The following is a 12,115-nucleotide window of genomic DNA, read 5'->3' on the forward strand; positions in this document are numbered from 1 at the left end:
AAATTTGCATTAGCTGCTTTAAGTGATACAACCAAAGCAGTTTACATTATATTATACTCAGGTACTTTCACTGCCCTTCTTGAACTCACAATCTAAGTTTTTGTACCTGGGCAATGGAGGGTCAAGTGATTTGCCCAGGGACACAAGGGGCCACAATAAAAATCAAACCCAGGTTTTCTAGTTCTCAACCCCCCATTAAGCAACTCCTCCTCTCCATAAAGACAACACTTACGCTTATGTGCCTTTATGAAACTGCCTCCTTGAAAACTCCCACACAAGGTTATACCCAACGTTTCTGATTAAGTTTGTGCGAATGTGAGCGCTTTTATTCTGTAGACATCTTGGGTAATTTTAATTTGCCCTGTAGTCATTCTTCAGGAAAAGATCAACCCTTCACTTCCAGGAATTCATCTACAACTTTTTTTTTTTTTAAATAGGAATCAGGAGAGTCAGTTCAATCAGATATGAGAAGCAATCAGACCAAATCCAGCAGAGCACGCCGATACAATCACATTCAGGGTACATGCACAAAATTCCGGTGCTGTTCCTCCTCTGCACCAGAGAAACACTGGTCTATTTTTAGCGACCAACGTTGAACACTAACAGCATGCAAATTATATGCACGCATGCTGTTACTGTCGAACATTGGCTGCTAATAGGTTAGAATTTCCTGGGTCATGTGCCCACAAGAGCTGTGCGGTAGGCAAAACTCTTGTGTTCACGACCAGGGAACCCTAACCCCAACTTTAAAAAAAAACAAAAAAAACTCTGGTGGTCTGGTGGACCTCCGCACTACTCTGCCCCCCTGTCCCCCCCAAAGTACTCCTGGTGGTCCAGTAGCTGACCTGATTCTCCCCACACACACACCGAATGTCCCTCTGAAAACACTGGTGGTCTAGTGGCCAGGCCAGGCCCTCCAGCTTAACAACCCTCTCCCTCACCTGGCCCATTCACACCTTTTCTGAAGAGTGGCAGGAGGGATGTTAACTCCCTCCTGTCTCCGGGCCCACTTCTTCAAACTGGCGATACCCTGACCCTGCTTGGTACATCCTGAGATGCACTGGGAGGGGCCTAAATACCATATAAAGAGGGACCAAAGAAAAAGTTACATACCATTTGGGTCCTGTCCACCCTCTATTGAGAGACTTTGAGAAATTAGTTCTTGAGGATGTTAAAAAATTAGAACAGATTTATGTTTAAATATATTTATTAAATTGCAAAGTGCAAGTAAACAGGTCAAAGTATAACAATTTTCTTTTACATATGCACATTATGATCCCCCACCCTCCTTGTCCCATTCAAATAAACCAGTCCAGAAGCACACAAGGCATAAAACAAGCAATGCCACAAATTCAATAATCGACTCCGAGCTTGAGGAGTGAGATCCATCCAAAAGTGTTCTCAAATCAAACAAAAGCGACGGCCAGGACCTGTGTCAAGATCAGCAAATTGCTTCTTCCGGAGAGGCATGCACTGTCATCAACAATATGCATTGACTATAAGTCGGTGGCTCATTGGATAACCAATTGAACAAAATGGTCTTCTTGCCTAGAAACATAGAAACATAGAAAAAAGCGGCAGAAAAGGGCTATAGCCTACCAAGTCTGCCCATTCCAAGTATCCCTCCCCCCTGAGTTTACTCCCTTAACGATCCCACATGAGTATCCCATTTTCTCTTAAAATCCGTCACGCTGCTGGCCTCTATCACCTGGAGTGGGAGTCTGTTCCAATGATCCACCACTCTTTCGGTGAAGAAGTACTTCCTGGAGTCGCCATGAAACTTCCCTCCCCTGACTTTCAGTGGATGCCCTCTGGTGGTCGAGGGTCCCATGAGCCAGAAGATATCCTCTTCTGTCTCGATGCGTCCCGTGATGTACTTATACGTTTCAATCATATCTCCCCGTTCTCTTCTTTCCTCAAGTGAGTACAGCCGCAATTTCTTTAGTCTTTCTTCATACGTGAGATCCCTGAGCCCCAAGACCATCCTGGTGACCGTTCGCTGCACCGACTCGATCCTCAGCACGTCCTAGCAGCATCACTTTCGCCACAAAAGCAATCAGTCCTTTAGGCTCAGGAGATGCTATATGGTAAAATCCAAAAAGTGCTCTTGGCATTGGTATCCACCGCCTGCCCCATATAGATGTAGTATACTGACCCAAACGATTAGAACAGATTTAGGGCTCCTCTTACGAAGCCGTGTTAGCGGTTTAACATGCGTAATAGCGCGCGCTAATTTGCCGGCCGCGCTGGCCGCTACCGCCTCCTCTTGAGCAGGCGGTAGTTTTTCGGCTAGCGCGAGGGTTAGCGCACGCTAAAAAATGGGCATGCGATAAAGCCGCTAACGCGGCTTTGTAAAAGGAGCCCTTAATGTAATAAATACAAACAAGATCTTTTAACTAAGAAACAACGGGTGGCATTGTGGGGATTAAAACGGGATTCATCATTGATAATAAAGCCTGCAGACAAGGAAAGGGGACAGTGGTTATGAATCAGGATAATTACTTAGGGGAGGACTATAGACAATCAATCAATAATGAGATACTTGACCAGGTAAGGGTACAAGAAGATCTAAACCGCATCATTTCAGTTGCAAATTAAAGACAATATTATATAAAGCTAATCAAGAGGGTTTGATTTTAGCAAAGGAATTGAGATATTTGGAGATGGCGATGGAGAGAGGAAACAAGATGGCGATGAGAGCGGACGCCTGAGTAGGAGGCTCCCTCTCTTGCAGTCGGCAGGCGTTTTGCTGAAGTGACCTAGCAACCCTCTTACCTCGATATGGGGAAGAGGAAAGGAGCCCTTCGCAGCAACCCTCCGGCGGCGATAGCGGCACCGCGTCTGGTGCAAACTACAATCGAGGGAGCGTTAGCCCCCTCGAGTGAATCTTCGGGGGCTACTTCAGGGGTAAGCCCGAATACGTCGGGCGAACTCAGCCAGCACATTCGGGCGTTGTTGAGTCCGGAACAGAGGCAGCCACCACCACAACCCGGAAGCAGTGCAGAGTCGGGAGTTCCTGAGGAAATGATGACCCCGGAAGGCACATCGATCCCCAGAGAAGGAGGACAGCCAGCTCCAACTCTATCGGGAGCTGAAGAAGCTAGAGAACAGCAGCAGCTTTCCCACTCTCCAGAGGAGTTGAGAGGAGCTTCGGGAGGAAGTAACATCAACTTTGGGGTGTTGGAGAAGCCTAAGGTAATAAACATGGAGGCTTTATGGCAGGCCATATCAGTTATGGACGCTAACCTCAAACTATCCTTTTCCACTTTAAAAATTGATTATGGGACTATTCACTCTAAAGTGGAGCAACAGGGCTTGGTCCTTAAAGATTTAAGTGAGAAATTAGAAAAACAGGAGTCAAGAATATCCGAAATGAAAACTTTGGATTTGGAATTGGTAAAAGAAAGATCATTTACTGTCAGGAAAATGGAAAGTTTTGAGAACCAACTAAGGAAAAATAATCTGAGACTCCTAAACTTTCCTAAATGTCCCTTAATTTCACCAATGGAGATGGCAAGAAAATACTTTAAGGAAATTTTGCCACCAATTGTTAGAGCTAATTATCTGCAATTAAAGAAACCTGTAGAAGTTTCCATTCCTAATGAGATTCAAGGGACAAATGACAACATGAATTTAACGACGTTTCTGGAAAACTCTTTAGAGGTTATAACGGAAAGGAAAACCCTGTTAATAACTCTTGCTTTAGGAATTGAGATATTTGGATTGTCATTATCCCAGAATTCCTTGAATGTAGTTTGTTCTCAAGGTACATAATCTATAAATCACCCTCCTCTGGCAGCGAGTTCCAGAGGGTGTCAGGTCAAAAGCGCGCTGGGACAAAGGCGCGCCCAGACAATTGAGCGCAGTGCGCGCCGCCGCGCCACTCTAAATGACTGTTTTTAGCGCTCCGACGGGGGGGGCAGGGGGGAACCCCCCCACTTTACTTAATAGACATCGTGCTGCGTTGTGGGGGGCGTTGTGGGGGGTGTGGGGGGTTGTAACCCCCCACATTTTACTGACAACTTCACTTTTTCCCTGTTTTTAGGGAAAAAGTTCAGTTTACAGTAACGCCGGCGCAATGTCTATTAAGTAAACTGGGGGGGTTCCCCAACAAATCCCCCCATCGGAGCCCCTAAAAACCGTAATTTAGAGTGGCGCGCACTGCGCTCAATTGTCGGCGCGCGCTTTTGTCTTTCGCGCCGTTGTCTATGAACCGTTCCAGAGAGATTAACTATTCTTTGAGTGAAAAAAAAAATAGTTCCTATTTGTTTTAAAAATATTTCCCTGTCATTTCATTGAGTGCCCCCTGCTCTTTGTACTTTTCGAAGGAGTGAAAACTAGATTCACTTTTACCCATTTTACACCCCTCAGGATTTTGTAGACCTCAGTCGTATCCCTTCTCAGTCGTCTCTTTCCCAAGCTGAAGAGCCCCAACTTCTTTAGCCTTTCCTCATACGAGAAGAGCTCCATTCCCTTTCTCATTTTGGTTGCTCTTCTTTGAATCTTTAAGTTTAGCTGTGTTCGAATAGACACGAGCGTACACTGTGACGAGAGCTTTTGTGAGTAGCAGCAAACGCTCAGATCTATGATAACAATTAGCGATCTGATTTCACTTTTCTGATGTGGAAATAATCCTTCGGCTAACAGAACCAATTAATGACACTTCCTGCCATTTTAGATTGCTTTGTTTACATATCTATAAAACAGCGCCGTAAATTGTTTTTTCTCTCCTCTCATATTGCAAAAATCAATAGGCTTCACATTTGGCCGTTGTCAACTTTTGTATCTTTAATATTTGTACTTAATTCCTATATGCTATAAATTCAGTAATGGGAGGATGTTTCAACATGATTGATTATTGCATTTTGAACGGGTTGCCAGTACAGTAATAAAACAATATTCTAACGTGCAGTGTTAATGACGTTTTATGGCTTTCAAAATCTGTTTCTAGTTTTACTGCACAACACTTTTTAGAAACAGACATTGGAGAAAAAGCTTTAGTAAATGCTACTCTCAGTGAGCTTCATAGCCCCCTGGAACTAGATCACCTTTACAAATATGCTAACTGCAGTGTATGGCCAAACTTATATGTTATACCAGCACAAAAATGAACTCACTTAATAAGATCAGCGCATTTCTACTTTTTCCTAAAAATTATTTTTATAGATTTTTTCACTAATTCAGGAAAAGGCCTCAGAAAAGGAGCCTACGCACCGTCTTGTCATAGACCACAATATTCTGTGTAGTTTTTTTTTTTTAAGCTCCACGCTCCAGTCATAGGCCAGAAAAACCTGAATGTATTTATTCAAAATTCTTCATATCTAATATAATAAAATGGTAGGACGCGCATGCGCACTAAAAAAAACGTGTTCCCTGATCCGTCGCGTTTTTTTTAGTGCGCATGCGCGGGTTTACGTCACCAAACTCGGCAACTTGGACAACAATTGCGCTTATGCTCAAGCCGCCACCACGAATCCTCTCTCGAACCGCACCAGGATCGAGAGAGGAGCTGCGGCGGGGGCTTGAGCATAAGCGCCATTGTTGTCCCCCTACCTAGCTGCGAGGCTGCGGTGGCCTTCCTCACGGTTTCACAGTGTTTGGTCCGCCAAACAATTCCTGCCGTTGACCAAATTTGCCCCACCGTTCCTTCCCTTCCTCCATCAGGTACAGTTCAGCTCCGCCTATGTTAAAAGCAGCTGCTTTGAAATTGGAGCCCTGCCGCCACCGTAACACGTTCCCTCTGCCGCGGTCCCATATGTCAGAGAAGGGGCAGGACCAAGGCAGAGGGGAAAGTGCTACGGCAGTGGCAGGGCTCCGATTTCAGCGTGGCTGCTTTTAACATTGGTGGAGCTGCACTGCACCTGATGGAGGGAGGGAAGGAAAGGTGGTTGTGCGCTGTTGAGCCCCTCTGCACGGGCCCAAACCAAAAAAGGAGCCAGGACTCTTCCCAACCCGGCGCCGCCAGACCCGACAAAACGGCCCTACACTCACAGACCCGCGAGCAGGGTTGCCATGGAAACCTAACCGGAATTACATGCAGTCGCGCAAGGGTCAGTGAGAGGGGATCAGGAGCTAAAGAGAGATTGAAAAAAACAAACAAACAACAGTGCACAAGTAGAGAGAGACACACAGACAGTCACAGAAGGACAGGGGGCTAAAGACACAGATTGAAAAAATAACAAAACACAGAGGACAAGGAGAGAGAGACACAGGAAAAAAAATGACAAACAGACATACAGCAGCCAAGGAGACAGACATACTTACATACAGCGTCCAAGCAGACAGACAGAGAGACAGCAAAAAAATACAAACAGCCAAGGAGACAAACAGAAAAAAATAAAAATTACAATGCCCAAGGATAAATTCAGGAAAAAAAAACCTTCCAGACATACAGTGGCCAAGGAGTTAGACTGAAAAAAAGGCATACAGACATACAGCAGCAAATGAGACAGACAGACTGACAGCGACCAAGTAGACAATCAGCAAAAAAACACAAACAAACACACAAAGCAAAAAATTAGAAACATACAGCTAGTAATATATAATTCTCTTTATTATTTTTATACTTTTCATTTAAAATTATTAGTTCAATATTGCTCTCACTTCTAGATTGTTATTCAATTAGTTCCCAACCAAACAAGCAAAATTTGAAATGCACTTCTCTTTAATTTTGAGAAAATTGATAGTTTTACTTATCTTAATTTTCGCTTCTTAAGTAGCTGTTATTTCTCATGTTTATGTCATCTAGGCTAGACATAGGGCTTGATATTCAGCCTGTAGCGAGAAGCAGCTGGTTAGCTGTTTCTGGCCTTGAGCTGAACTAACCCTGGATATTCAATGTTGGGGCATACATAGCTCTCAGCAATGCATGTGAATATTTGGAAACCTGGATGCTGGAATTTGGGTACCAGTTCTCCCATCATAATAAGGAACTCATATTGAACAGACTGAAGGGGACAACAGGTACGAGGGGGCATTCGGAGAAACTGAAGGGAGATAGGTTCAAAACAAACGCAAGGAAGTTTTTTTTCACCCAAAGGGTCGTGGACACTTGGAATGCGCTACCGGAGGAAGTGATCAGGCAGATTACGGTACAGGGATTCAAACAGGGATTGGACGGATTCCTGAAGGATAAAGGGATCATGGGATACTGAGGGAGGAGCTGGGATGTAACACAAGTATAGAAAGCTAACCAGGTAATGAGTATAGAAACCAAACCAGGTCGTGCATGTGCAAGACCGGAGGGTTAGGACTTCGATAGGAAGACAGGACTTAAATGAGAAACCAAGGTGGCAAGGGAGCCCCTTCTGGTGATACAGACAGGTCGTGACCTGTTTGGGCCGACGCGGGAGCGGACTGCTGGGCAGGATGGACCTGTGGTCTGACCCGGCAGAGGCACTGCTTATGTTCTTATGTTCTTATATTAACTGATGCTCTCACAAACTGCAGTAACAGCTCCAACGCTCATAGAACGCCTATGAGCATTGGAGCTGTTATCACTGTGGCAGGCGCTAAAAATCACGCTACGGTTTTGTAAAAGGGGGGGGGGAAGGGGGTTAGTCTCAAAGACAGCAAAACCAGTCTGACATAATCTTACCTTTTATCAGGTCGCAATAGGGTTTTTTAATCACTGGCTATTGAAATATAGATGACTATAGACCACAGTGGCTGGCAATAAAAAAAAACAAACCCTAACGTGGCTTGATAAAAGGAGGGCCTAAATGTGATTTGAAAGAAATAAACTTTAAGTAATGCTTTAGGACAAAGCAATTCAGACCAGAAATATTTATTTAATTCAATGTTCTATACTGTTCTCCCAAGGAAGCTCAGAACGGTTTACATGAATTTATGCAGGTACTCAAACGGTTTCCCAGAGGGCTCACAATCTATCTAATGTACCTGGGGCAATGGGGGGATTAAGTGACTTACCCGGGGTCACAAGGAGGAGTGCGGGTTTAAACCCACAACCCCAGGGTGCTGAGGCTGTAGCTTTAACCACTGCGCCACACTCTCCCCCCCAAATATGGAGGTAAACTATTCCAATGCATAGGTGCTAAGAAAAAAGTATGCAGCTTTTCACATAGATTCATTGTGAGCGCATTGAGGAGAGGGAAGAACCAATCTATGTGAATCCAATAAATGCAACCGTCTAGCTGGAGTACATGGAATAGTGATAGCCAAATAGGAAGGTACCCCAAAATGTAAAGCCTTAAAAGTTAAACATCAAATTATGAACTTACATCTATAATGAACAGGAAGCCAATGAAATGCTGCCTCTGCCCCTGGAACGCACCAGAACCTTTTCAGCAGCACTGACTGGTTAAAGGCCACTGAAAATGGGGCGATCGGAGCCACACAAGCAATTGAACTGGCCAGGAGCCTCTTCTGGCCGGTTAAAGTGCTTTGAAAATCGACCTCTGTGATTCTCGAATAAAACATCCTGAAATCTCACCTGATGACTATGATTACCTGATGTACTCCGAGCTTTTCCTCAGTTTTGTGGAGATAAACTTTATAGCTTTTTCGCTTGGAAACGTAGAATAGGAAATGGTAGTAGGATACGCAGTCTCTTCGCAAGGCACGGGGCAGGTAGTATTGTGTGTTCCTACTGAACATACTCCCAATATTTCTATATTATCTGAAAAGTCAAGAAGATTAAAAAAAGCACTGAAAAAATGTGAATGAAAGAATGCCCCATGCATAAGTATTCTACATGAAGAATAAACTGACACCAGACATAGACTCATCTGATTTAATCTAATCCTTCGTTTTATATACCACTTCATCCCTACAAAACAGATCTTCACGTACACTTCCCCTTGCAAATGCTCACTCTGTAAATTGAATATTTGGATAGTAGCACTTAGGTTGGATGCTGGAATATACAGATATGTAAGTTAGTATTCTAAATATTTATGTGCATAATCTAATATAATAAAGAGCTAGCCGCGCATGCGCACTCCTATTTGCGTGTTCTGTGCGCTGTAGGTCTGTGGCTGAAGGAGTGCGCATGCGTGCTAATACGTCACCAGCCTATCGCCTCCACAAGCCGGACCGCAGCCAGACGACGATCTCCCTTCCTCCTGCCGCCGCCGCCGCCAATCTCCGTTCCTCCTATGCCGCCCACCACCTTCTCTTCCCACGGGCCCGAATGACAATTCCAGCAGCGTGTGCATCAGTCTTCACATGCTGCTTCGGGCCCTTCTACTGCCCTGATTTGCTCTGCTGCGTCTCTGATGATGTCATCAGGGACGTGCCAGAGTAAATCAGGGCAGTAGAAGGGCCCGAAGCAGCGTGTGGAGACTGATGCAAGCGCTGCTGGAATCACCACCTTTGTAGTCTGGACCGCGGGAAGGGAAAGGGGGGGGTAGAGGAAACGCTAATGCTGCTGCACAGGGAACTGGGGGGGGGGAGGGAAATGGAGGGGAAGGGAATGCTGCTTTGGACAGACAGACAGAGAGAGGAAGGGAAACACAAAGAAAATAAGAAAGACACAGGGGCAGGTGCACAGGGAACTGGTGTGGGGGGAGGGAAATGGAATGCTGCTTTGGACAGACAGAGAGAGGAAGGGAAACACAAAGAAAATAAGAAAGACACGGGCAGGTGCACAGGGAACTGGTGTGGGGGGAGGGAAATGGAGGGGGATGGAATGCTGCTTTGGACAGACAGACAGAGGGAGGAAGGGAGACAGAAAGGAAAGAAGAAAGACACAGGGTCAGGGAGATACACAGAAAGACAGACAGGCAAAGAGGGACAGAGACAGACAGAAAGGACAGCGGGAGCCGCGTCAGGAGGGGTATGTGATGCGGCAGTGGGAACTTTTCCAATGGGTGCAACTGGGCAGCTGTCGGGAACCTCTGATCAGGGGCAGAGCAAGGTAAGAGTATCATAGGGATAAGAAGGAGGAGGGAGGATAAAAAAGGAAGGGATGCCTACTGCTGGACAGGGGGAGAAGGAAAGAGATGCTGATGGATAGGGGAGGTGAAGAAAAAGGAACGGAGGACTAATGTTGGACAGGGGGAGAAGGAAAGAGGTGCTGCTGGACAGGGGGGAGGTAAAACAAAGGGAGAAGGGCTGCTGCTGCATAAGGAGAGCAGTGAAGGGGTGGTGGTGGACACAGTGGAGGTAAAAGGAAGGGAAAATGGACAGGGGGAGCAGGCAAGGGGTGGTGATGGACAGCCAAGGAAAAAGAAAGGCAGAAAGAAAGAAAGCGGCTAAGGAGAGAGAGAGAAAGAAAGACAGACACACACACATATGTTCTAGCACCCGTTAATTTAACGGGCTTAAAGACTAGTATATAATATATATATATCAGTTAGCCACGCTCATTCCACTACCTTCTGGTCCCACACTGCAGATCAAATTCTCAAGCAAAATTTTGGGCATCATTAATGACTCTACACTTTCCTTTAATGATCATCTTAACTTTCTGGTAAAAAAAAAAATGTTTTTTTAGTCTTCACATGTTGAGGAAAGTGAGAACCTGCTTCCGCCAACAACATTTTGCTGTCCTTGTACAATCAATCATTCTTTCCAGACTGGACTACTGTAATTCCATCTATCTAAGTCTAACCAAGAAAAGTCTTCAAAGACTTCAGTGGATCCAGAACACTGCGGCTAGACTGATCTTCGCAAAAAGCAAATTCGATCATGTTTCCCTGCTTCTGTCAAAACTTCACTGACTTCCAGTAATTTTTAGGATTCACTTTAAATGTACCTGCCTAACATTCAAGATCCTACATGGCATTCTTCCTCTCCTAATTCCACTATCCTGGAATTCTTCGAGACCTGACACTACCAGATCCGCCCACAAACTTAAACCATCTTTCCCCTTGTTAAAAGGCGTCACTTATGCAGGTAAATTAGGGAAATCCCTTTTCTTCAAATTCACTGAGCTTTGGAATAATCTCCCTGCCCCGCTGCAGAACCTAGGCTCATTCCAATTATTCCAAAAGCATCTGAAAACCTGGCTTTTCTCTAAAATGTAAAGCTATCTAATTAAAATGTAAAGCTAACTATTCTCTTCATAACCTCTAATTTCTTATGTCTTTCCCTCATTTATTGAATTACCTGTAAACCGTGCCGAGCTCTATCTTTATGGAGATGATGCGGTATATAAACTTAAGGTTTAGTTTAGTTTAGTTTATACATAAACGTTAGCACCTAGTTTAAAGAATTACCTCAGTAGCATGCACTATTTACCACTTTTGCACAACTATTTGCAGCTTAGTACACCAGTTGAAGTTCCTGTTCTTTATGCATTAAGTGCTTCTGCCTGTGTAACACCCTATTACAGGGGTGTCAAAGTCCCTCCTCGAGGGCCGCAATCCAGTCGGGTTTTCAGGATTTTCCCAATGAATATGCATGAGATCTATTTGCATGCACTGCTTTCATTGTATGCTAATAGATCTCATGCATATTCATTGGGGACATTCTGAAAACCCAACTGGATTGCGGCCCTCGAGAAGGGACTTTGACACCCTGCCCTAGTATATCTACTGTACTCCAGTTTATCTCTATGCTGCCCCAACTGCTTTCATAGGAGCCACAAGCATAAAATATATTGCTACAATTTTGAATTATTGTAATAATAATACTAAAGTACTCACACAGTGCAGGAGATACACAATTGTAGAACTTTTCTAGATCACATTCCATTCCATTCCCTGTTTGACCAAAAGAAAGCATTATTTAGAAAGGTGGTTTATAAATCTAACATACGTAATAGATAATATAATTATAAAAAATGAATAGACTATGGATAAACATGAGCTGACTATGTATGTAAGGGAGGGAGTCTATAGGAAATTACGGTGTCAGGTCAAAAGCGCGCCGGGACAAAGGCGCGTGCAGACAATTGAGCGCAGCGCGGAGGTGCGCGCCACAGAAAATTACTGTTTTTAGGGCTCCGACGGGGGGAGTGTTCCCCCACTTTACTTAGTAGAGATCGCGCCACGTTGTGGGGGCATTGCGGGGGTTTGGGGGGGTTGTAACCCCCCACATTTTACTGAAAACTTCACTTTTTCCCTGTTTTTAGGGAAAAAGTTAAGTTTACAGTAAAATGTGGAGGGTTACAACCCCCCAAACCCCCCACAACGCCGGCGCGATCTCTATT

The 12,115-nt window shown here is 44.7% G+C and overlaps 1 protein-coding gene across 1 annotated transcript in view; it reads right to left on the minus strand.

The window, feature by feature from the left end:
* Positions 1 to 12,115, minus strand: part of ASIC5 (acid sensing ion channel subunit family member 5) — a 112,198-nt gene that overhangs the window by 56,224 nt on the left and 43,859 nt on the right. Inside the window, exons 8-9 of the mRNA XM_033958640.1 lie at positions 11,610 to 11,666; positions 8,470 to 8,638 (exon numbers count right to left, since the gene is read on the minus strand). Coding sequence (XP_033814531.1) covers positions 8,470 to 8,638; positions 11,610 to 11,666 — 226 coding nt within the window. The remainder of the gene's footprint in view (positions 1 to 8,469; positions 8,639 to 11,609; positions 11,667 to 12,115) is intronic.

This window comes from Geotrypetes seraphini, chromosome 1 (genome assembly GCF_902459505.1).
Source record: "Geotrypetes seraphini chromosome 1, aGeoSer1.1, whole genome shotgun sequence".
Classification (NCBI taxonomy): Eukaryota; Metazoa; Chordata; class Amphibia; order Gymnophiona; family Dermophiidae; genus Geotrypetes; species Geotrypetes seraphini.